This window comes from Lygodium microphyllum, chromosome 3, assembly GCF_053477565.2.
Source record: "Lygodium microphyllum isolate KBCC chromosome 3, Lygodium_microphyllum_v1.1.10, whole genome shotgun sequence".
In the NCBI taxonomy this organism is placed as follows: domain Eukaryota; kingdom Viridiplantae; phylum Streptophyta; class Polypodiopsida; order Schizaeales; family Lygodiaceae; genus Lygodium; species Lygodium microphyllum.
The window spans coordinates 158,645,605-158,671,138 of record NC_141137.1 but is presented as its reverse complement, the minus strand read 5'-3'; the positions used below and the strand labels follow the sequence as shown (position 1 = coordinate 158,671,138).

Here is a 25,534-nt window from a genome sequence, read left to right as displayed (position 1 = left end):
CCTTGGGTACAACGTTCTTCCATGCATGGGTAAGCATCTCTCACAAATATGTATTTATGGACCTTGTATTATATTTTTGTGCTCAAGATACATTGAAAAGAACATCCTTTTGTGTTTCTAGCTTTCTTTCCTTGAATGCCATGCTTTTGGCCTAATAATTTCCAACTCATATCTAATAAACCTATTTAAAGATTTATAAAAGTAACAATCTAGTCATTTAGGCCTTGCATAAATGTTACAACCAAATAAGTAAATTACACATGTATACACACAATAATCTCGTGCTAAAGTGCCAAAAAACACAACAATCTATGCTAATGAAGTGTCCATAAATAATTATTAATTGCATATTAAAATGCAATCTACCCAAAATGATTATTCCACATAACTTTGTTTAATAATCTACTCACCATTACACAAAATACATTAGTTTCTTACCATCTATCTAGGCATAATGTGACTAGTGCTTCATAGGGGCCCATGCATAACAAGTTACTATCATGTGGCAAACAAACAAATGAAAAATACACAAAAATAAATAACATTTTCGGGCAAGGATGCATTCTTATGAGACCTTTGATGAAACCACATGTAAACTACAAAATCATGTAAAGATACGGTCATGATACTTTCTTTGATTACCACATGTAAACTACAAAGTCATGTAAAGTTGGGGTTAGGATACTTATTTTTAGACTTGCTTTAATGAAGCCACACGTAGAGAGTTCACCCAAGAGACATTATATGTTACCTAAATTAATGAAGCCACATGTAAAGAGTCCACATAGGAAATTTTCTTTTCAACTTGCGTTTCAAAATCTCTTAAAAATTATGGGATTTCATTGTGTACTTACCACATGGGATCAGCACAAATCTTTATATTGTGGTCATTACCAAAGCCACAACCAAAGTGTATAGATAGAAGATTAGATATAAAATACAAACCCGCGGCCCACAACCAAAGTGCATACATAGAAAATACAGATAAGAGACGAGAAGGCGGGAAATAATAATGAGGCTTGTTATAGCATCTCAACGTGCAAGCCTAAGGCTACCTGGGGGTTCTCGTACTCGGAAGGCTAAGGATGACTAATCCTGTACTGAAGCGGATACCAATCGTTCTACTTGGCTGTGGAGGGGTAGGTCAACAGGTCATTGCTCACATATTGGCGACACGAACGCTCCATTCAGGCTGGGTAGGTGTCCGCTCCTAGTGACTAGTATGTAACGAGCTGGTAGCTTGAGAGAGAGAGAGAGAGAGAGATGTGTATGTTACATGTAGACCTATCTGATTTGTGTCATGTATTCTGCATGATCTTTGATGTTGGCCTGAAGGCCTATTTGTCATTCCTCATTACAATTTAGATATTGAAAGTTTTTTTCGAGCGGGTGCCTCACCCTCTCTCCTTCCATGCTCAATTTCAGAGGCTCCTCCCTCGCTCCACTTCAAAGGGGCCACGTTTATGATTCTTGTTTATGGTCTTACATTCGATATTGCAGTCTGTTCGAGTTTGTTACATTTATCTTTCTGTCCAAAATAAAAATGAAAAAGAGATGGAAAGGAAAATGAAAAAGGGATGATGAGAGGTGATCTTCACTTTGTCTCAGCTAGCTGGGGTGTTTGAGAGTTGCTTTTCACTTCGTCTCGTATGAGTTATGGGATACACAGACTCCGATTATGTAGGACATGCATATAGTAGAAAGTCCACTTCTGGCTATATATTCATCTATGCTAGAGGTGCTATCTCTTGGATGTTCACGGTCCAGAAGTGTATGGCTCTATCTACCACTAAGGCCGAGTATGTTGCAAACATCGAGGTTTACAAGGAGACCATATGGTTGGACCATTTGGTTCATGACCTTGGGATTGATTTTATCCCTACGTTGCATTCAAATTTTATGAGTGCTATTCAGCTAGCCAAGAATCTGGTTTTCCATGCGAAGACGAAACACATTGAGGTGAGGTATCACTTCATACGTGGGGTTCCATGGAGACACCGTCATTTTTGTAGTGGTGGACTATTTCTCCAAGCAAGCCTACTTCATCCCTGTCAAATCACCATTAAATGCCAAAGAGGTAGCTCGCCTTTTTTTCACACATGTGTTCCAACTACATGGCCTATCCTTAGCCATAGTGTCAGATAGAGATGGAAGATTCATGAGTGGCACGTGGAAGGAACTCTTCAAGACCGTGAAAACACAGTTGAGATTCTCATCATCCTTCCACCTTGAAACAGATGGATAAACAGAACAAGTCAACCATGGCATTGAAGATTATCTCAGGAGTTACGTCCAAGTGGATCGAAAATTTTAGGCCTTGTATCTTGATGTGTTGGAATTCCACTATAACAGTTTCATCCACTTCGCCACGGGTTACACGTCTTTTGAATTGGCCATAGGAAAAGAAGTCATCATCCCCCTTGCCTTAGTATCTGGAGCGGCCAAAGGTAAAGATCAAGATACAAAGAAATTCTCGGGGCTCTTTCACCCAAAGCCAAAAATAACTACCTAGAGTGTTGACTGACACCTAGGGCAAGAGGTCTCTAGCCCGGGTGGGGGGTCTCCTCATGCGATGGCATGAGAATCAAAGAGGCTTTGGTCGTGTAGTTAATCCTCCCATAACCGTTCCTAAGATGGAGAAGAAATCCCCTATGTAGTTAATCCCCATAACCACTCCTAAGATGGAGAAGAAATCCCCTATGAGCCTAATGCAATTAGCATATTCAGTTTGTCATGTGTTTTGATGGAGGAGGCAGCTCTTTCTAGAGCATGCATTTCTTTTTCAGTAAGTTTAGGTGTGTTTTCAGCATAGTGCATTTCTTTTTGAGTGGTTTTTGATTTTTGTTCACACCACATAGGATGAGGTGATCAGGATTTTCTTTTGGCGACTATTTCTTGCATCATTTAATGCAGGTCAGCCAGCATTTTTGGCCCCGATTTTATATAGTCGATCAATTTTGGGCATCTCTTGCTATTTAGAAATTATAGCTGCTCCACTTAGTTGATTGGTTATTTTTCTTTTCAAGTTTCAGTACACTTCGGCATCTTGGTCATTCCTTCATCTTCCATTCTTGCCATCCATCATCAGCCTGATCAGGTGTCCTCACGGACGCCTTAGGTTGCATACACGGATTGATCAATCCTTGTATTTAGCATCGGAAGCTTAGATTCTCAAACATGGTAGATGTACTCAAGCATACTTGGTGATGTATTGTTGGATGAGCCTTCTATCATGTGCCAATGACTTAGTGCAACGTGCTTGAAACATGATGCCTGATAGACATGTGACGCTTAACTATTGCTTTGACCCTTAAAAGTGAGACTAGTATTGTCTTGCACCATTTGCTCTTTCGACTTGTCGTTTACCCTTTTGTCACTACCTTCTATTATCCTTGTTTGCTATGCTATTCTTGCTAGCTTTTGCTGTTAGCAGTCATGTTTGTCATGCCTTGTCATCTCTCTTGTCATCTCCTGCTTGTGAGCCTCAGTCTGAGTCAGACGAGGACATTAGGAGCTTTGACATGTCTGTCATATGTTATGATGGGGGAGGCTAGTCACTCTTGATTGGCTATCTTAGGATGTGTATTTCTTTTTGGCCTCTTTTAGTGGGCAGCCAGTAGCTGCCCGGCCACTTTTTTAGTCATTGATGTGGGGCGCCCATTTTAGGGCATTTTTAGGGTTTGCGCCCATTTTAGGGTTAGGGTTAGGGTTTGTCCTTTTGTCTATTTATAGGTAGCTCCCCTCCCCACTTGATCACTTGTCTTCTTGCAGATTCCGACACTTCTCCCCCGTGGTGGTGCTGCCATCATCATCAGCCTGATCTGGTGCCCTCACTGACGCTGTGGGCTGCGTGTAGGGACTGATCAGTCTCCTTCCGCCTTCTCGTTTGTATTCAGCATTCATTTCAGTCAGTGCAGATTCCTCTTCCTTATTTTTTGCATTCTCTCTCTCTCTCTTCCTCTGTATTCGTATTCCCTCTTCCGCAGCGCACTCTCACATGGTATCAGAGCCGCAGGAGAGTACACAGAGCTGAGATTTATGCAGGAGATCACCCAAAATCTTTGCGTTTGCTGCTGGTCTCATCCCCAACGGTCAAGGTGGCCCTTCCAGGAGGTCACAAATCCTTGCGTTTGCTGCAGGCGCCCTCTCCAAAGGCTGCCACGTTATCAACCACCACTTCTTGCTTGCGTTTTCAGTCAGGGCGGCCACTCCTACAGCTGGGCGACATTCCTTCAGTCTGCGTTTTGCTGATCTGGCTGTCGTTCCATCCCCAGGCGGCTCTTCTCCTGCTGGCGACCTACTCCTAGGCTTCTGTCTTGGTGCTATTCATTAGACAACCTTGCGTTTTGCAGCTCTAGGTGTCTGTAGGCCTCCCCCGCCTGCGTTTTGGTGATCGGTGACCATACTATTGGTCATTATTCGGCATCGGCAAAGTTTTCTTTGGTGTTTTGCAGATTGGAAGATGTCTTCTCATCAATTTACGGGCTTTGATGACTTAGATGACAAGCTTTTGTCTCGACACTCATCTGAACAGAGGTGTGATTTCTATCACGAGGACCGTCGTCCGGAGTCTATTTCTCTTTCCCGTCCCCCTTCTATTCATGTATCTCGGCGAGTCCCTTCCAGTGGGCCGAAGATGCAGCCTTTGATATCCCCTGTACAGGTACCCATACTTTCTCAGCTGCCCAAAGAGGACCGGTTGGATAGCTCCAACTTTTCTCTATGGTCCTGCAAGGTGGAGTGTATCTTGGACTCCTTCGATCTTTGGGAGCTTGTTTCCGTTCCTATTCCCCAGCCTAAGGTGGATCCTGCAGATGGGACTTCTATGGATCGTGCAGCCTTATGGGATCGGCTCAATTCTAGAGCCAGATCTTTCCTCTTTTTGAGTTTGCAGGATTCTATCCTTGTTCATGTTCACAGGTTGAAGACAGCAGCAGACGTGTGGAGAAAGCTTACGTCTCTCTATCAACAGAAGCCTAAGGGATATCTCTCGAAAAGAAGTTGCGGATGCTCGCTATTGATGATAGTCCTTCCATGAAGGACCACATTAACATATTACAGGATATGAGGGATGAGCTTGCATCCCTTGGTCGGACGATATCTTCTGAAGACATGGCTATGATTCTTTTGACTCAACTGCCATCGCCTCGGTTTGATTTCTTCTACACTAGCCTTCTTACTTCGAGGACCCGTGTTCGGCTTCTATGGGAGGAGCTATCCCCGCTTGTCTTGGAGCATGACGAGCGACACAGAGAGATCAGTGCTAGTGGATCCGACTCCACTAGAGCCTTTGTTGCAGGTTTGGGAGGACAGAAGAAGAAGAAGAAGAAGAAGAAGTTAAAGACTAAGAAGAAGGACCGTTCTTCAGGCTCTGACTCAGATTGAGAGAGACTGAAGTGCCCACACTGTGGGAAAGGGACACATCTCGAGGAGAAATGCTGCAAGAAGTACCCTCACCTTCGTCCGGGAGCGAAGGGTGGATCTATATCGGAGCCTTTTTCTACCTCTACACCAGCTGTTACCCATGAATCAGTGTTCCTTCATATCCATGCTTTAGAGGAGGATCCTTCTTCCGTGGCTGCAGTGTCTTCTGCGCAGCCTTGGTTAGTGGACAGTGGTGCTTCGAGTCATATGACTCCCCGAGGTGATTTGTTACAGGATCTCCATCTATCAGAGGGTTCAGTTACTGTTGGTGACGTTTTATCAGTGCCTATTAGTGGTGTTGGCACATTGCCTTTGTTTATTGACCGATCTTCGAGCTCCTTTTCACAGGCCCTACATGTTCCGGATTTGGGCCTTCCCCTCCTCTCAGTTTATGGCCTTACGAGGCTTGGCATATGAGTGATCTTCACCGAGCATGCCGTTGTTATTGAGGATTCTTTTACAGAAGCTATCTTATCTACAAGTTGGCAGGAGAGCGGGCTTTACAGGCTCCTTTCCCCTTCTTTGATGCAGGGTCCTCCGCGGTAGTCTATTGCTACACCCGTTCTCGCTTGTGCACCTTCTATTCCACAAGTTCCTTCCCATCCCCCCACCTCGGTGGTTCCCTCGTACCCCCCATCCCTTTCAAAGGGGGACGATCTCGGTGATGCGGCCGTGGATTCCCAGGCCCCTAGTGTTTTAGAGGGGGATTCCCAGGATTGTGAGGAGCTCCTTCAGCGGCAATCTACATCGACGGACTTCATCAACATTGGCATTCCTCTTGCCACCCCAGGATCTATTTCTTCTTTGGCCTTCAGCCACATCCAGGATCTGAGAGGGGGTGTTAGCAGTCATGTTTATCATGCCTTGTCATCTCCTGCCTGTGAGCCTCAGTCTGAGTCAGACGAGGACATTAGGAGCTCTGACATGTCTGTCATATGTTATGATGGGGGAGGCTAGTCACTCTTGATTGGCTGTTTTAGGATGTATATTTCTTTTTGGCCTCTTTTAGTGGGCAGCCACTGGCTGCCCGGCCACTTTTTTGGTCACTGATGTGGGACGCCCATTTTAGGGCATTTTTAGGGTTTGCGCCCATTTTAGGGTTAGGGTTAGGGTTTGTTCTTTCGCCTATTTATAGGCAGCCCCCCTCCCCACTTGATCACTTGTCTTCTTGTAGATTCCAGAACACTCCTACTCCCTAGTGGTGGTGCTGCCATCATCATCAGCCTGATCTGGTGCCCTCATTGACGCTGTGGGCTGCGTGCAGGGACTGATCAGTCTCCTTCCACCTTCCCGTTTGTATTCAGCATTCATTTCAGTCAGTGCAGATTTCTCTTCCTTATTTTTTGCATTCTCTCTCTCTCTCCCTCCTTGTTCGTATTCCCTCTTCCGCTGTGCACTCTCACATTTGCCACATTGTCTAATAGTTGCTTGGCATCTAGCTCGGCTAGCTTGATCGCTAGCCTCTCATGACTCTAGGCATTGTTGAGCTAAAACACGCTTTATAGTTGATTAGCATCTTTAGAAAGCTCTGAAACACACTTAATTAATGTAAAATTCTAAATTGATGGGCGAGTTCAAGAGAGTTTTAATGGTCCCTAAAACCCTAATTTTTGGGGCACCCTGTAACATCTATAAATAGATAGGTTTCCCACCATTTAGGCTCATTCTTTTGATGCAGATTTCAGCCATCATTCTTCACCCATGTGGTAGTCCTACCTTTGCGACTACTGCCACTTCTTCCACCACTCTAGTGCCTGGCGCCTTCTTCCACAACTGTTGCTCACTGTCTGGTGCCCTCCCTCTCTCTGTGTTCGGCATCTCTGCCATCGCTAGCTCTTGCTGCTGCTTGCGCTTGGACTCCACAGTCTCTAGAGTTAGGTGACAGCCCTTCCCATCATTAGGTGAGCTGTTGTTGTCAGTGTTGGCGTGTCTCTCCATCCTCCTGGCAGCTCCTCCATAGCTGCGTTTGCAACTCCCTGATGTCGGCACCCTTCTCGGGTATCACCCATGTAGTCATCTCAATTTCCTAACTCTTTGGTGATCGGCGCTTGATGTCTCCTTGCCTACTATCACTTCAATTGGTGGTCACAGCACTTGGGATTCATCTCTGGTGGACATTACTCTCCGATAGTCCATTGCTTTGCCCTTGGACATTTTGTGCACTCTTATTTTCATTTACAACATTCATTCACTTAAGAGTTTCTTCTCTCTATGTTTGAGTTTTGAGTTTTGCGTTTGCATTTTGCGCCACATTATCTCTCTATCTAGATGGCAGACTTTCTACGAGCTAAAGTGTCGGTTCACAAGAAGTACGCCACACATGTATATAGATCACAACTCCACAAGTACTCCATACATATCTTTAGAGGGGTGAGGGTTAGTTTCCTCTTCTTCCAAAGGGAAAAGCAATAGTGGCAAGAACTTGCAAGATGTGAAGGCAAGCCAAAGCAAGGGTGATGCCACTCCCTTCGATAGAACCAAATAAACACGACCCCTTTTGCAGCAAATTCCTAAGAAAATAGGTTTTGCACATATTGTCAGAGGTTAGGCCATGTGGACAAGTAGTGTTGTACCAAGGCGTGGGGTCTTCCACACAGAAAACTACAATAGATTGTTGCAATTGCCTCCACTCTGGTTGGCAAGTCCAGTGGAGCTATACCTCCCATTGCCACACCCTCTGCTCCATCTACGCCAATGCCTGTTAGACATGTAGTACAGGGACAGCCTCAACATCCTATATCTTTTACTACTCTTGAGGGAATAGCTGATTAGTTTGCTAGTGGTTCACCTATTGCACTTTTCATATCCATTCCTAGGGTATCCACTACACCTTCTAGGATGACTGCCCCACTTCAATGTACGTAATGGTGGTTTCACACTTAACCTTTCATTTTTTAGACTTTTGTTGCATACTTATATACTCATTGCATTGCACTTAGCTTTGCTTTCCTTTTCTTTCAATTTTACTTTTTGGAGCATCTAACTACTCACCTTTGTGCTTGTAAATTTCGATCTCTTTTGTAGGGTTTTGTACTTCAGTGTAGGGCTAACATGCAGGTTTGCACCAATCCTTCCTGAGCTGGAGACAGGAGCTGCACATTGTTTCTTTCATGGTTTTATCTACTTGGAGTTTTGCTCTTCTACTAGCATGGAGACTTTCCCTTACACGATGGCTTGTGCAACATCTCTCTTGATGCTATCATGGTAGTGACTTCTATCCTTGCTCTTCCAGTGGGGATGCTTCATCATCTCATCCACATGGTTCTCGACACCACACGAAGACCAATATCCTCAAGCTTCTCTTCCTTCTTTGGCATCGACATCCTGGTTAGATAGGGGGTTTCTACCCTTCTTGGTATTCTACAGGTTTTTGCACTTGTCTTCGACATCAATCTTCCCTCCCTTGTTGTACCTTCTGTGCATCGTATGATTTCATCATCTTTGTACTAGGGCGCTAGGGCACGTGAACAATTTTTCCATGAGGGAGATTGTCCAAGTGGCACCTATTGCATGAGCATTCTTCAGTATGTAGCATGCTATGTATCCCATTGTGTAGAGCACCATTGGCCGAATCCTAAGTTGTTTCCATGGGTGGATTATACTACCTTCCTTCTTTCTATGATACTTCATCACCTTTCCCTCGTCATCGACATCCTCGAGTGGATGGGTAAGCTGGTACTGTTTTGTGATGTGTTCGGTGCATCATCCTTGCTCTTGTCTTCTAGGTCAATGCTTTTTAATGGGCGCCACCCATCAAATTAACTTTAAAAAAAAAAGAAAAAAAAAGTTCAATGTGGTTCCATCTGTCTTTGTAGGGTATGGTAGGACACTAGGCAACCAATGAGCACCCTTTGTCCAGTGCCTTGTCCTCTCTAGGGTGACTACTTGGGCTTCCTTGGTAAGATAACCATTGCCTATGTAGTCTAGTTGATGTGCACCCTTTGTTCGTTACCTTAGCTGCTTTGCGATGAGACGCCTTGGGGTAAACATTGTTGGCCTTTCCTTTCAGCTTGGTTTTAAGCTTGAGAGGGGGTGTTGAGCTAAAACACACTTTATAGCTGATTAGCATATTTAAACAGTCCCAAAACATGCTTAATTAGTGAAAAACACAAAATTGGTGCGTTGTTCGAGAGAGTTTCAATGGTCCCCCACAACCCTAATTTTTGGGGCACCCTTCAACATCTATAAATAGAAAGATTGCCCGCCATTCACCTCATTTTTTTGGTGCAGATTTCAGCCTTTAGCCTTTATCCATGTGGCGGTCCTACCTTCGGGACTGTTTCTACTTCTTCCACAGCTCCTCTAGTGCCTGACACCTTCTTCCACAATGGTTGCCCACTGTCTGGGGTGTTGGGATGAGAGTGCAATGAAGTGTGAGATAGAAATGGAGTAGGAGCAGCGTTGAGAGTGAGTGAGAGAATCCTAAGATGAGTGTACCAGTGAGTGACGATGCACAAAGAATAAAATGTATTTATATGTTAGGATATAAATAAGGGTGTGTTCACATCCGTATAAGTTTATACACCCGAAGACTAAGGGACTGTATACCCGAAGGGACTTTACACCCAACAATCTTCCACTTAAAGGCTCTAAGTGGTACTTTGAAGCTAGCTAACTCCCACTAATCGGATGCAATGCTCATACCTAGCCTTTGCAAGACTCTTAGTGAGAACATTTGCAGGGTTATCTTGGGTTTTGACCTTAGTCAGTGTGACAAGACCATCATCCAAGACCTGTCAAATAAAGTGATACTGAACATATGTGTTTGGTACTTGCATGAAACATGGCATTCTTAGCCAGACATATGGTACTCTAGCTATCACAACCAAGCACTAGAGTACAGGAAGAAAGACCAAAATCCTTGACCAAACGGCCAAGCCAAATAGCTTACTTAGAAGCTACTGTGGCTTAAATGTATTTAGCCTTTGTAGTACTGAGTGCCACAATTTTTTGCAATCTTGAACACCAAGAAATAGCCCCACCAACCAAAGTAAAGACATACCCATTGGTAGATTTTCTAGTGTCAAGATCTCCTGTCTCTAGTGTATCCTTTCCATAGCATATACACTTGTGTACCTTTTAAGTATCTAAAGATACATTTCATTGCTTCTCAATGTGGCTTGCCAGGGTTAGACATGAATCTACTAACAACTCCCACTGCATGAGCAATGTCAGGGCGAGTTGCAACTATGGCATACATCAAAGAACCACAAGTTGATGCATGAGGTATGCGCTTCATAATAGTAGCAGCTGCATCATCCTTTGGGTAATCAGCTTTGCTAAGCTTTGTATGTGGTGGTAAAGGCACACCAAGAGGCTTAGCATCAGCCATATTAAATCTGTCAAGTACTTTGTTGATGTGCTTGTCCTGCGAGAGGAACAACAAGTGCTGCCCTCTATCTCTTTTAATGTGCATGCCTAAAATGTGTTCAGCTGCCCTCAAATCTTTCATTGAGAAGGCTGAACTTTGCTGCCTTTTAAGAGTATTTAAAGTACTCTTATGCTTTCTTGCAATCAGCATGTGATCCACATATAAGACCAGCACAATAAGACTTCCATTATCAGCCTTTTTAGTGTATAAGCAGCGATATGCATGGCTACGTTTAAATCCTTGGCTGAGCATAAAGGTATTTAACTTTTTATACCACTGTCTAGGGGCTTGTTTCAGCACATATAGGTTATGTTTCAGCTTACAAACCAAATGCTCTTTCCCTGGAATAGCAAAACCTTCAGGTTGTTTCATGTACAGCTCTTCATCCAAGTTACCATGAAGAAAAGCAGTCTTCATATCTATCTGATACAACTCTAAATCCAAGGATGCAGTGAGAGCAAACAAAACATGGAGCCTAGTCATCTTCACCATTGGTGAAAAAACCTCTTGGAAGTCTATGCCTTCCTTTTGTGTATAGCCCTTAGTAACCAAATGTGCCTTGTACTTGGGCTTCCTATCAATACACTTCACCTTGTAAACCCATTTATTAGGGATAGCTTTCCTATCCTTGGGCAAACGTATAAGCTCCCATGTGTTATTTGCATACAGAGACTTCATCTCTTCCTGCATAGTAAGCTCCCACTTTCTCTTGTTTTCACATGACTGAGCCTCTTTGAATGTTAGAGGCTCACCTTCATCACTCAATAAAATGCAATCCAAAGATGGCTAAAACCCCCTGTGGCTACCTTTCGACACGTGTAGACCTTCTTACCCAATGATCTGTATTGTTAGGCAATGGGTCCATATCCTCAAGTATGTGCACACCATCATTTGGGGTGGCTGATTTGCAGCATGTTCTTCTTGCTGTCCTATTCCATCATGTGCATCAATTTGCTGTTCATTATCTTTTGGCTATAGCACAATAGGTTGCTACTCGTTTTCAGCATCAAAAGGGACATATCTTCAGCTAATGGTTGCTGAATGACTAACTATTCATGCTGAAATTTGAACTTCTGTTTGTCAAGGTCACCATGTGTAGCATTTTTCAGCAACTTTGCCTCATTAAATACTATGTCTCAGTTGCGTATTATCTTTTTGTCCTAAGGAAGCTAAACTCTATAGCCACTCTCTTCCTCATCTTCACATTCCATGAAGATGCCCTTGATGGATTTCATGTCTAGTTTAGTGCTTTGATTTATAGAAATATGCACAAGGGCAATCACAACCAGACACGCAAATGGTGATATGAAGTAGGTTTGCTAGACTAAACCTCTTTAGGAATGCCATTTTCCAATCCACGATTGGGAGATCGATTGCATACATGAATTGCAATTTTAAGAGCCTCTTCCCAACCAAAATTGCTGTTGGAGATTAGCTGTGGATAGCATGCATTTGACTCTCTGACACAGTGTGCGATTATATATTTCAGCCACACCATTGTTGAGAAACCCTTCACCTGTAGTTTTGTGTTCTGTGTTTTGCATTTAGGGTTTCATAGTGGATAGCCCAAAAAGGGGTTGGGCGCCCATAGTGGGGTGTGACCCTAAACAGTTGGCGCCCTGCCTCTGGGCGCCACCCTAGACAGTCTCTTGTCTATTTATAGGCTGCCTCTGTCACTCATTCTTTATGATTGATTCATTCAGTCCTTCTTTCTAGCCTCTCCACTTCCTTCACACCCCTTCAGGAGGACATTGCGGTTCGTGGTTCATGGTTGTCTTCATCATCTTTCTTGTGTTATGGCACCCTTATTCCCTTGTGTCACATTCATTCCATTAATCGGAGTTTCTTCTCTCTTCTATTCTCTTCTCGTCTCAGTGTTTGCTGAGTTCACTGCGTGTTCCTCCTCGCAAATCCTATTGTCTCGTTGGTACATCGTCTTTTGACAGCCATTTGATGTAGGATTGTAAGGGGCTGTCAACTCCCTCTTAATGCCATGCATCTCACAAAACTTTTTAAACTCATTAGAAACATACTCGCCCCCATTATTCGTTCTTATAGCTTTTAACTTAAAGTCCTTTTTGTGTGGTAACAAAAGTATGAAACCTTTTAAAGGCATTCAACACTTTCTTTTTGCTCTTTAATACATATACCCATGACTTTCTATTGAAATCATCAATGAAAGTGACAAAGTACTGTGCACCCCATGTGAATTAACAAACATAGTGCACACATTAGAGTGTACTAAATCAAGAGCATTGGACTTCTTAAAGACACGAGAGTAATAAGGAGACTTCATATTTTTTCCATATATGCAATCATTACAAAAGTTGAGACTAGAGCCTTTTATATCAAATCTCCCTAAAGAGAAGAGAACTTGAAGGTCTTTCTGGCTCATATGGCCAAGTCTTTTATGCCAAAGTTTCATCAGTGAGTGAACTTTAGCCACAATAAAAAACTTGCTAGGTAATGATTTACAATGCAAATAGTATAAAGTCCCCTTTTAGCCTTTGTGGACGTTCCAAGATCCATCACCAAAGGTAGTAAAATATCCTCTTGTATTAAGTTGCCCAACTGACAATAGACTTTTCTTTATGCCAAGTACATATCTGATATCTTATAAAATCAGCTCTTGGCCATTTTCAAGGGCGAAGTGAATGGTACCTACACCCTCTATTTCACATGCATAATTGTTACCCAAGTAAACCTTGCCTAGGCAACTTGTAGTGTATTCAGAGAATGACTCCAAAGAGGGAGCAACATGAAAAGAGGCACCGCTGTCCACTATTCATGATTGGGACAGCCCATCATGAGCTGAAAGTAAGGCATCAATCACCTCCTTTTTGGTGATGTGCATATCATCTATTGTTGCCATAACATCCATATCATTGCATAAGGGTACAAGAAGTATCTCTCCAGTGTCAGAGAGCTCTTTAATGACCATACTAGATGCAACATTTGTGCCTTTGCAACTTCTTTTGAGGGAGAGCTGTCATCATATTTCTTGTCATCATTCTTTTTTTTCCTTGCTATTTCTTTCTTTCTTGCTTTTTCTTGTAGTACCAACAATCGGGTTTTTTATGCCCTTTGCGCCCACACTGATAACAAGTAACATCTTGCTGTTTGCCCTTGCTTTTACTCTTGCTTTTGCCTTTATTTCCTGCATTACCCCTTTTTTTTGACTTGCCTCTAAGATGATAGGCTGAACCACTACTTTCTCCATTGGACTTTCTTCTAATCTCCTCATTGAGAATAGAGCCTCTAACTGTCAAAGTGCAGTGATGCGGAAGCGTAGAACAAATACTGAGAGAGAGTGAACACACAAAGAGAGAGAGAGAGAGAGAGAGAGAGAGAGAGAGAGAGAGAGAGAGAGAGTGTGTGTGTAACGCAGAAAATCTGCAGTGTGGTAAGCTGTATAGGAATGTAGAAATATACACGGGTGCAAAGAAAATATCTATGTGTGTCTCCGCCTTGAGAACCTCGATCTCCCTTAGCCCGAGCACAGTCAGTCTCAGCAGACCAACTCTAACAGATCTCAAGATCAGAATGATAAATGAGTGTGCCACCAACTAGCTATATATAGCTAATAAATAAAAAATACCTAGTATGAGGTCGGCTGCTATAAATGCAGCCAACTGTAGAAAAAAATTGCCTGACTGCAGATTAAAAACTGTCTGACTGCTGACGTGTCCTTTACGCTGACATGGCACTGCCTGCTGACATGTCACTCTGTTGTACTCTGCTGATGTGGCACTGTGGTCGTACGACTGTCTAGGAAATGATTGTCTAACATCCCCTCTCAGATCCTGGGCTGTCCAAAAGACTGAGGGACCTGGAATGCTATCGAAGAAGAGGTTGGGGAAGTGTCTTCGTGAACAAATCTGCAAGATTATCCTCCGTCTTGCAATACTCCACATCAATGGTCCCATCCAGAAGCTTCTCCCAAATGAAGTAATATTGTTTCTCAATGTGCTTTGTTCGGGCATGGAATACAGGATTCCAGACCAAGGTATTGCAACTCTCATTGTCGCACCGCAGAAGAGTAGGATGAGTTTGGGGATAGCCAAGCTCCTCCAACAGTCGCCGAAGCCACACAACCTCACATGTGGTGGAAGACGCAGCCCGATACTCCGCCTCAATAGGAAGAAAGGGCTATGGTGGGCTACTTCTTGCTCCTTCAAGAGATAACACTTGTACCCAAGGTACAACAATAGCCTGTAGTGGACCGTTGTTGATGCACATCGCTAGCCCAATTCGAGTCACTCCAATCTGCAAGAACAAGATTTGAAGCATCTGTACCCTGCTGGATAAGAAATCCCCAAGTTAGAGGTTCCTCTCAAATTCCGAAGAATCCTCAGGGCATCCTGCCAATGCACTTGTTTGGGTTCACTTATGAACCCTGCCAAAAGACCCACAGCAAAACAAAGATCAACATGAGTGTTGAGAAGCCAAATCAAGGATCCAATCAATTGACAGTAGCGGGAAGCATCTGTCACGGGAGAATCGGAGTGTGAAATAGCCTTCTAGTTAGGATCCATAGGAGCAAAAATGGTCAGACAAGTCTCCATCTCAAAAGTTACCAAGACCTCGTGAATGTATCTCTGTTGAGAGATGAAAGTCCCCCTCTGAGATTGATAAATCTCGTGACCCAAGAAGAAATGAAGAAGCCCCAAATCCGTCATCTCGAATGTCTGATATAAAGCTGTCTTGGTCTCTCGGATTTTTTGTGCACGATCCCCTATTAGAATCAAATCATCAACATACAACACAAACAACACATGACCAATCGTGGAAGTATGCATATAAAGCTGCGGATAAGCCTGGAACCGCCGATATCCCAACTTTGACTGAAGAAACAAGTTGATATTTTCATTCCATGCACGTGGAGCTTGCTTGAGGCCAGACAAGGCCTTCTTCAACCTCCAAACTTTCCCATCTGAGGATCCAAAGCCAGAGGCTGCTCAACATAGATCTCCTCCTGCAAGTCCCCATTGAGAAAGATCGACTTCACATCCAATTGATAGATAGGCCATCTCCTATGGCCAACGAAGGCAAGAACAACTCGAATAGTCGCCATACGAGCAATGGGGACAAAGGTATCATGGAAGTCAATGCCGGGGCGCTGAGGAAAACATTTAGCAACAAGGCGAGCCTTGTGCTTGTTCAAAGAACCATCGCTAAGGTACTTGGTATTGAAGATCCGCTTGACACCAATCACCTTCTTGTGAGAGGGACGAGGCTCAAGAGACCAAGTGCCATTCCTCTCAATAGCCTCCAACTCAGCTTCTATAGCCTTCCGCCAATGGTTAGACTGCAAACCCTCCTTCATTGAGGTGGGCTCACGATCTTGCATAACACGGGTCATCAAACAATAGTTAGAGTAAACAAGCTCCGTAGAATGTGCCTGGTTCCTCCATGACCCTCGCGGACCATCATGCGGATCCCACTTCTCAGGGACCCCCTCGATCCCTGAACCTCAGAGTGTGTCACGGGCTCAATGAGGAGGAGGTCGCGGACCTCTCCCCATCGCTCTCCATTTGCTGAAGACTTGGGAGCATCTACAGCGGAAGCTCCATTGGCGTGGCCGGTGGAAGAGAAGACTTTGAATGAAAAGAAAAATCTCTATCAAGAGGCTGGGGCTCCAAAGGAATTGTCGTCGGAGCCCAACTCTCCCCGAGATCTCCAAGGACGGGGTGCTCCTTACCCCTCGTTGTGGTCGGAACTTCTATGAATGGCACATTTTGGCTCGTGTAGACATCCCGTTTGATGGGATCAAACAGATGATAACCTTGGGACTAAGAGCTGTAGCCAATAAAAACCTGTTGTCAGGAAGCCGCCTCGAACTTGTCACGTTGTGTCTTCGGGATGTGCACGTAGGCGTTACACCCAAAGATCTTGAAATACGAGACATCAAGCTTAGTTCCAAAGTAAGCCTTAAAAGGTGTCATCCTGTCAACGGCCGAAGTAAGGGATCGATTGAGGATGTGAACTGCGGTAGGCACTGCCTCGTCCCACAGAAATTGAGGTGTCTGTCGGTGCTCCATCATGGTGCATGCCATCTCGATCACACTTCGGTTCTTCCACTCTAGAATGCCATTCTCTTGAGGAGTGTTGGTGTTAGCAAACTCTTGGTGAATGCCCCTATGTGCACAAAAACGAGCAAACTCATTAGACATAAAGTCACCGCCCTTGTCTGAACGCAAAGTCTTTAGTCGCCGGCTAGATCTGTTCTCCTCAAAGAGAAGCCAATCCTTGAAGCAGGAGAAAGCCTCGGACTTCAATGTCAAGAAATAGGCCCATGTCATCTTGTTGTAGTCATCTACGATCAACATGAAGTACAAGCTCCCTTGATTCGGTCCTCATCGGGCCACAAAGATCTGTAGATACAAGCTCCAAAGGTAAAGTAGACCGCCGCGAAGCTTTGTTGGGAATCGCATCCCGATGCAGTTTCCTACGAATGTAGGAGACACATGGTTGATGGCTCACCACTATGTCCGGCAACCCTCGGACAAACGACCCTCGCGACGCCTTTTGAAGGTACTCATAGTTTAGGTGGCCAAACCGAGCATGCCAAAGCTTGGATTGTGTTTGAGCAGTAAGAAGAAGAGAAGTAAGAGCTGTAGAAGACTTCAATTTGTAGATGCCATTCTCCTCATACCCTACAGAGAGAACCTTCCTCGATTCACGATCAAGGACTCGAACAGTATCACTGTCGAACTCCACCAAGGCCAAGAGCACAAAGCTTATGGACCAAAAGTAAATGATACCCCAAGCCTGACACATGCAACACCTCGGAAGTGTGGGTACCACCACGTCCATCTGGAATCAGCTGCATCTCACCCCCCGTAGCAATAGACACAGAAGAGTTGTCTTTAATGAGAATCTGCCCACACAAAGGTCGCAAATGGGCAACACCAACAGGAGTCATGTGCCGTGAAGCACCATTGTCCACGACCACTCTCGAGCCTGGGGAGCTGTCATTGCAGCATCAGAAGTCTTCGGTGTAGAGTCCTCAATGACTGCTAAGTGTAGAAAAGTAGCTGATGAGGGTGCAGCTACCGCTCTAGAATCCTTTGTGTCCTTTTTCTTGGTGTCCTTCTTGTCTTTGTCGGGGAAATCCTTGTTCCAATGACTGGTCTTACCACAAATATGGCAGGTTGATTCCTTCTCCTTATCCTTCTTGGATTTGTCCTCCTCCTCCTTCTTTTGGTCCTTCCCCTTCTTCTGAGAGGCTTGACCAACCAAAGCCTCCAATTTGGAAGCATTCTATCCCTTCAACTATTTCTCTTGGTCCAAGACCATAGGAACCAACTCTTTCCACCGAAGAGTTGACTCTTGCCCTGATGCAATAAGAGCGGAATAAAAAGTACCGAATCGTGGCAGTAACTGAGACAACATAGTGATCGCCATGTCTTCGGAGGAAATAGGCTTTCCCGCATTTTGAACTTGCATTTGTAGCTGCTGAAGCTTGTTGATGTGTTTCCGAAGCGAAGAAGACTTATTCACAGACAAGGTCCGCATGTGCATCTCCAAAGAAATCCTCTTCATCAGGGTTATCCGGTTATACATCTGGTTGAGCTCTAGCCATATCTCTCAAGCCACCGTCAAGTGCTCGATGTGAGCTATCACAATTGTGGTGCAAGACAGAAAAAGAAAAGAACGTATCTTGGCATTCAGTTTGTCGCAATGAGATTGGGGCTTTGGTCAACTCTGTACGAGCATTGGAAGAGAGTTTGGACTCATCTCTTACCGAGGGCTTGTTAATCTCCTCCATCACAAGCTCCGCTAAACCATAAGACTCCAGAATGGCCAACATCATCACCCACCAGATGTGGTAATTGTCACCATCAAGCTTCTGATCCGATGGAAGAGCTGGTAGGACAAGCACCTTCCTGTCCATGATCGCCTCGAACTCCAAATCAGTCTCTATAGACATTCTCACTCGCAATTCCTGCACAAACGCAAAATCAGCCCCCTTTGACTTTGTAAACGCAGCTTGTTAGGGCTGGTTCCTCTGTTGCCCACGTCTTCACTTGCTGGAGGCGATGAAAATGTAAAATCTGTAGCAAAAGGCCTAAAACACAGCCTTCCTTCCCTTCGGACAGCAATAACCTGCAGCAAATTCACTAACTAGACTCCTTTCCCACACGCCCACGCTCGCTTCAGCCTTGATCCGATGCGCAGCCCTCCCGCTCACCCTTGGATGCTGGAAAGGCAGCCTTGTGTCGTGCTGAAATCTCCTCTTTAGGTAGGTTTAGCACTTAGTCGTCTGTATTCACTGCTCTGATACCATGTCAGAGTGCAACGATGCGGAAGCGTAGGACAAAGATTGAGAGAGAGAGTGAACACAGAGAGAGAGAGAAAGAAAGAAAGATCTATTAACGTCTCTAAAAGGCCAGAGTGGCCTATGAGACCATAACCAATACAACTGGTATCATCATCTCTCATCAGATAAGTTGGAAAAAGACCTAAGTTTAAAAAGATTAAGAGTGTAGGGTATTCCCCCCTCAGTCTATAGAATCCACCAAGACTCTGCAAGCGACCTCTGACTGAGTTATTGTGCCAATCTTCCTCTATACTGAGCAATTGTGATGCGAATGTGGCGTGCATGGGGCTGCCTATGTTGCCGTGTAGGTACTCTAGGGTGTCACGCTCTACGTAGTGTTGTAGCTCTGTCAACTGTGATGCCTCTTGACGTTGTATCTCGACAATGCCTATCAGTAGGAGATGTAGTGTCTGGGGTGGTCGTGGCTGGGGGTTCAGCTACGCAGAAAATCTACAGTGTGGTAGGCTGTATAGGAATGCAGAAATATACACGGGTGCAGAGAAAATAGTTGCGAGTGTCTCCGCCTTGAGGACCTCGATCTCCCTCAGCCCAAGCACAGTTAGTCTCAGCAGACCAACTCTAACAGATCTCAAGATCAGAATGATAACTGAGAGTGTGCCACCAACTGGCTATATATAGCCAATAAATAAAAAATACCCAGCACCAGGTTGGCTGCATTAAATGCAGCCGACTGCAGAAAAAAACTGACTGACTGCAGATTGAAAATTGTCCGACTGTTGACGTGTCCTCTGCGCTGATGTGGCACTGCTTTCTGACGTGTCACCCTACTGTACTCTGCTCACATGGCACTGTGGCATATGACTGTCCAGGAAATGACTGTCTAACATTAACACCATCAAAGGTTAAAGGAGGGTTGTTGCTTAGTGAAACAACAACCTAGAGTCCTACAATTGACTCGAAATCCTTGTGAAAGCACTCAAATGCTTTGATGCTAGTTTACACTCATCCAACTCCATGTTCACAAGCTTGCATATGAGATGCACTTGATTTATTGGAGTTGTATTTTCATTAGTGTACATCAACTTTTTTCCATATGGCATAAGCTATATCGATGCTTAATGTATGTAAGTACATCATTAGATACAACCATTTTAATGTATGCAATGGCCTTCATGTTGAGTCTAGCCCAATTCTTATCTATCATAGTTGTAGGCTTGATTTCCAAGAGAGCATAATCATAGTTCTTGAAAAAAAAAATGCCTTGCATCTTATCCTTCCACAAATCAAAGCCAGTGCCATCAAACCTCTTGGTTTCAAGAAGGGATTTAGTATTATTGTTGCTAGAAGCATTAATGGCCATTGTTTAGCAAAGTTCCAAGTACCAATGCTGTATTTTATGACAATAAATATTAGGCTGAATATTCAGCTAATTTCAGCCCAAAATTTCAGGAGATAAGAGCAAGATTTGATCCAAGTTCATGTACAATAGTAGAAGGAATGACTTTCAACAATATAACTGAGGTTCCGACATATAATCCATGCATACACCATACAAGGTGACTCCCACTTCGGCAATATCACCAAAAATACATTTGCAACAATCCTAGATCTGCAAATGATCACTAAGACTGCTGCACCATGAATATTCAGCAATACATCAACTCAATGGGATGTACCAAACATGTATACTGCGTACATATATGCCCAAAAGTACTTTTGATACACAAAAACACCAGAAATCTTTGCAATTTCTTCAAAATCTCACAAGTGGGAGATAATAAACTTGAATTTCATTGCTTACAACAACCAGATTACTTCAACAATGTGTCCTATGTGCATTTCACACATCAATTTTGCCAAAATTGACAAATTTCAGCAAAAGCCCCAAAATTTCACCGACCAATCTGCCCCAATTGCATTAATGTGTGTTCCCAAGAGCATAAAACAATCAACTTTAGCAAAATTTTGCAAAAGCCCCAAATTTCTCGGGTCCAAATTTGCATCAATGTCAGTAAATTCGGCTTAGCTGAAATTTTCAAGGCCAATGTGCACAATCTTTTCACTTTTCGAGTCCAATGCAACTGTTATGCATGACCAACATTAAATCTGGGAAAACCCCCAAGTTTGCGGGCATAAAAATGCACAAATCTGAGAGTTGTGCTTACGCGTGTGAACCCCGTCAATGAGAAGGGGAATAGATTGTGGGAATTAATAATAAAAAATTTGACAAAAAAGGATGACGAATGAATGGATGCCGTTTACCTTTCTCGTTTTGCGTGATCTTTGCCATCGTTGCTTGCTCACATCAAACATGCATGCTAATCTGTTGTCTCATGCTTGGCTTGTCGACTCATGCTACTGCTCACACTGTCGCTTGCTGGTCTTTGCTTGACCTGTTTGGTAAAAAACGACTGTCGCCACAGTTGACCCGCTGCTGATGTTGGCTTTAAAAAAATGCGAGTGACGAAATTGACCAGTCGCCTGATCAAGATGAACACTTGTGCCCATCGGCTGGTTGAAAGGTGAACAGCCTAACTCCTTCGCGCACGTTGTTGAACTGACTCGCATTGTCCTCGGGAAGTGCACACAATCTTGCTGTAGCTCTAATACCAGTTTGTTGGGATGAGTGCACAATGAAGTGCGAGATAGAAATGGAGCAGTAGTGTTGAGAGAGAGTGAGAGAATCCCAAGATGAGTGTACTAGTGAGTGATGGCACACAAAGAATAAAATGTATTTATATGTTAGGGTACAATAAGGGTGTGTTCACACTTGTATAAGTTTATACACACGGAGATTAAGGGACTGTACACCCAACATGGTGCCCTCCCTCTAGTTGCGTTCGACATTCTTGTCATTGCCAACTCCTCTTGCTGCTTGCTTCTGGACTCCATAGTCCCTTGCGTCAGGTGGCTGCCCTTCCCGTCACTAGGCAATCTACTGCTATCAGTGTTGGCGCTTTCCTTCACCTGGCGGTAGCTGGTGTGCTTCTCCATCCTCTTGGTGGCTCCTCCATTGCTGCATTTGTAGCTCCTTGATGTCGCCACCCTCCTCAGGCATCATCCATGCAGTTGCCTTAGTTTCCTGACTCTTTGGTGATTAGCGTTTGATGTTTCCTCACCTTCTATTACTGTGACTGGTGGTTGCAGCACTTGGGATTTGTCTTCGGGTGGACGTCACACTCTGCTATTTCATTGCTCTGCCCTTGGGCATTCTGTATAATCTTACATTTTGTGTTTAGGTTTGAGTTTTACTTGTCGTTGTTTGAATCTTTGTGTTTCAGTCATGGTCATACATACCGTGTTTCCTCAGTGCAAACCCTAGCATATCTTCATAGGCATCCATCCCTTGTCTCCACCCTTGCTTACCATGCCATCCTTGATGGCTCCTATCACACTACTCGACAACTTTCTTGACATGTACCCAACCCTATTGCCCAATAGCTCACATCCTCCTCTTTCGGCCTTTGGTTGCAGCAAATGGCTTCTATGACCCTCACTCTAGCACATTGTTTCGTGTGATGGCCTTTGTTCTTTCTTCCTTATTCTTTCGCTCCTTTGCAAGCAATCCCCCAAGACTAGCAGAGTGTAGAAAATTCAACAATACAAGAATTTGTGCACTAGCAATAGCAAGTAGGAGAAAACTTGACTAATGAGATAGTAGTCGGTCCCTCAGGGACTCTAGTGTAGTTCCCATAGCTTCGACAATCGAAGCTATCTCATAGATCAGGTTTGACCTTGACACAAAGCTTGACATAAAAGACAGAGTGGTGGCCTTGGAGGCATCTCTTTGGAGTGTGGGTTTTAGAGTGTAAATTGATAGGTGACAGACCATCAATGCACACATTGAAATACATGATATAGACAACTCCCATAGGCACCCTTGCTAGCATCATGAAAGTAACCTTGCTTAAAAAAGGGGTGCTTTAGGGTCAGCTTTAGCACACATGAGTAATTTGCAGCATTGCTTGCCACTAGCTCCATTGGATGTTTAAATTGCAGTTTCGTTCTTTGATAGATGGATTGAGAGCAGGATTATTCGATGCTTGGAAATTGCACGATTATTATAGTTCATTTTCTAGCCTCGATGAGTACTTCTTGCCTCATATAGCCAAGATTGGTAGAGCCTTTGGTTGTATGATTGAGTGGGATAGAACCTTCATAGATGTGGTGGCGGAGGGGCACCATTAGCACCTATTGGTCAAGGTTATAGTCTCTACTTTTGCATTGGGTTCCCTTCCTTGAGCCATCAAGATATTGTCAGTGCGTGGGGGATTCACTCTCTAAGTGGTATACTATATTGGCCTCCTAGGGCAATGCTTCATTCGTAGGATGGTGGGCCACCTTGTAGTAGACTACCCTAGGATGCAACAAAGGAGAGGGGCTACTAAGCTACCTTGCCTAGACTCCTTTCAAGATGAGGGGAGTTGGCCTCATAGAAGGAGCAAGAGGAAGTGACAAAGTAACGAGTTGCTAGACTGAGGAGAGAGAGATAGGGATAGAGAGAGATATAAGTACAAGAGTAGCAGCCTAATGGAGAGTTTTTAAAGATCCCATGCTTGTTATGTACAAGGATTAGATTTTGCCACCCAAGGTGGTAGAGGTGATTATGCCAAAGCCCCCGCTCTCCTAGGCTAGAGGTGATAGAGAGCAGCTTGCTCAGTCACCTACATTGTCACTAGCACTACCATTGTTTGTAGTGGTAGCGATGCCCAATAGGATTTGAGTAGCTAGCTTATGGCCCCACTTAGCCTCCCAAGGCAGTGATGGATGCACTTGCAGTACTAGAGGCGGATCTCATTTTTTAGGCCTCCATCATTCATATCTTATGTTCACGACACTCAAGAGGAGAGGGAGAGATCCCTCCCGTGGAGGGAGGTGGATTTACATAGATACTTGCTAGCTATCAAGGGAGGCAGGAGGGAGTGAGGAAGAGCTTGGTACCAATTTTGATGATTCCCTTGACTCCTTCGAGTTTCCCTCTCTTAATGAGGCTACAAAGAGATGAGATAGGACAGAATAGACACTAGGCGGCAGAAGAGTCAAGCGCGGGTTGTGGAGCCACATGGATCTAAGAGACCTAGATGCTCTCCATGAGGATTCTCTCATGGAACATTTGGGCTTTGGTGGATGAGTATTTGGACAAGGATGAAGCCGCATGAGATAGGATCTCTGTAGAGATTGGTTGGAAGATCAATGGATTTCCTCATCTTTTGAAAGAGAGGATTTCTTAGTGATATAGGAAGTTGCTACTAGTATAGAGCTTCACATATTGGGCCCCTTGTGTGGGAGCCTTAGGGGTACAAGTAGGGATTTGTAATTGTATTGCTGAGCATTAGCTTCATGCAATTGGGGCATGCTTCTTGTAGATGTGAAGAAATACCATGAATAGAGAGAATGAATGAAGTGATATGACTATTGAATCTACAATGCTCATGCAACAAACACACTATGCAGTGAATGGATACTGAACCTCGAACTTTTGTATCTCAAGGATCAGAGCAGAGGTAATGAGCTGGAGAGTGTGTCGTACTCTGAACGGATCTCGAATCGCAGCAAGGTAGCCTCCGAGTGTCAAACAATAGTAAACACAGCTTGTGTGGTTGGACCTGATACAGATGATAGTCTAGAGAGAGAGTGTGCTGCAAACGCAGACTGAGGAGAGAGAAAATTTGCAAATGCAGGCTGAGGAGAAAATCTGCAAATGTAGGCTGAGGTGATGATGGCGATAGCTGGAGGAGAGAGAAAACTGGCAGGGTGGCAGCTAGGACCTGCAAATGCAGCAGTATGCTGACGTGGCAGGTTGTATGATAGCTAGGTGGATGGATAGCAGCAATCACATGGCTGGAAACAATAGCAAAATGATGAAGGAGGGCTGGAAACATGTGCCAGATGAGTGAAGACTGCAATGGACAGCTTGGATTGCGATGTCTTCCACGAATGGGGTGTGGCCAACAAGCTGAAAACACCTGAAACTTGCAAAAACAAGATTAAGGCTGAATGGAGAGTAACATTCCTATTTATAGAAAGTTTGGGCCCTCCCAAGTAGGTTTGTGCTTATTGGGATACATATACTCTCTAGGAACACATTTCTTTTAAATAAACAAGGTTTTTTCCTTAATTAAGCATATTTTGGGGTTGTTTAAGTGAAGCTAATGCATTTTTAGCTCAACATCCCCTCTTAGGCCCAACAACAGTGCCACGAGAAGTATGCCAACCAAGCCCTTTTTTTTTCTTTATCTTTTACCCCAAGGTGTCCCATCCCAAAGCAGCTAGAGCATCGCACAAAGGGTGCGCGTTAGTGGCTGCCTAGTGGTCTATTAAGACTAGAGAGGCAATGGTTATCTTACCAAGGGAGCCCAAGTGATCACCTCAGAGAGGCCAAGGCATCACATAAAGGGTGCACGACGGCTGCTTTGTGGCTTACCAAGTCCTGTGAAGGTGAATGAAATCAGCTA

General features: G+C 44.2%; 1 protein-coding gene across 2 annotated transcripts in view; it reads left to right on the top strand.

Moving 5' to 3' along the window:
• Window positions 1-959: 959 nt before the first annotated feature.
• LOC148039081 (Glyceraldehyde-3-phosphate dehydrogenase-like family protein) overlaps window positions 960-25,534 on the top strand; it is a 150,851-nt gene continuing 126,276 nt past the window's right edge. Inside the window, exon 1 of one of the 2 annotated variants that reach the window (XM_087674968.1) lies at window positions 960-1,196. In XM_087674968.1, the coding sequence (XP_087531094.1) occupies window positions 1,086-1,196 (111 nt within the window). In that variant the 5' untranslated portion in view covers window positions 960-1,085. The remainder of the gene's footprint in view (window positions 1,197-25,534) is intronic. The other variant, XM_087674969.1, reaches the window with a different exon arrangement.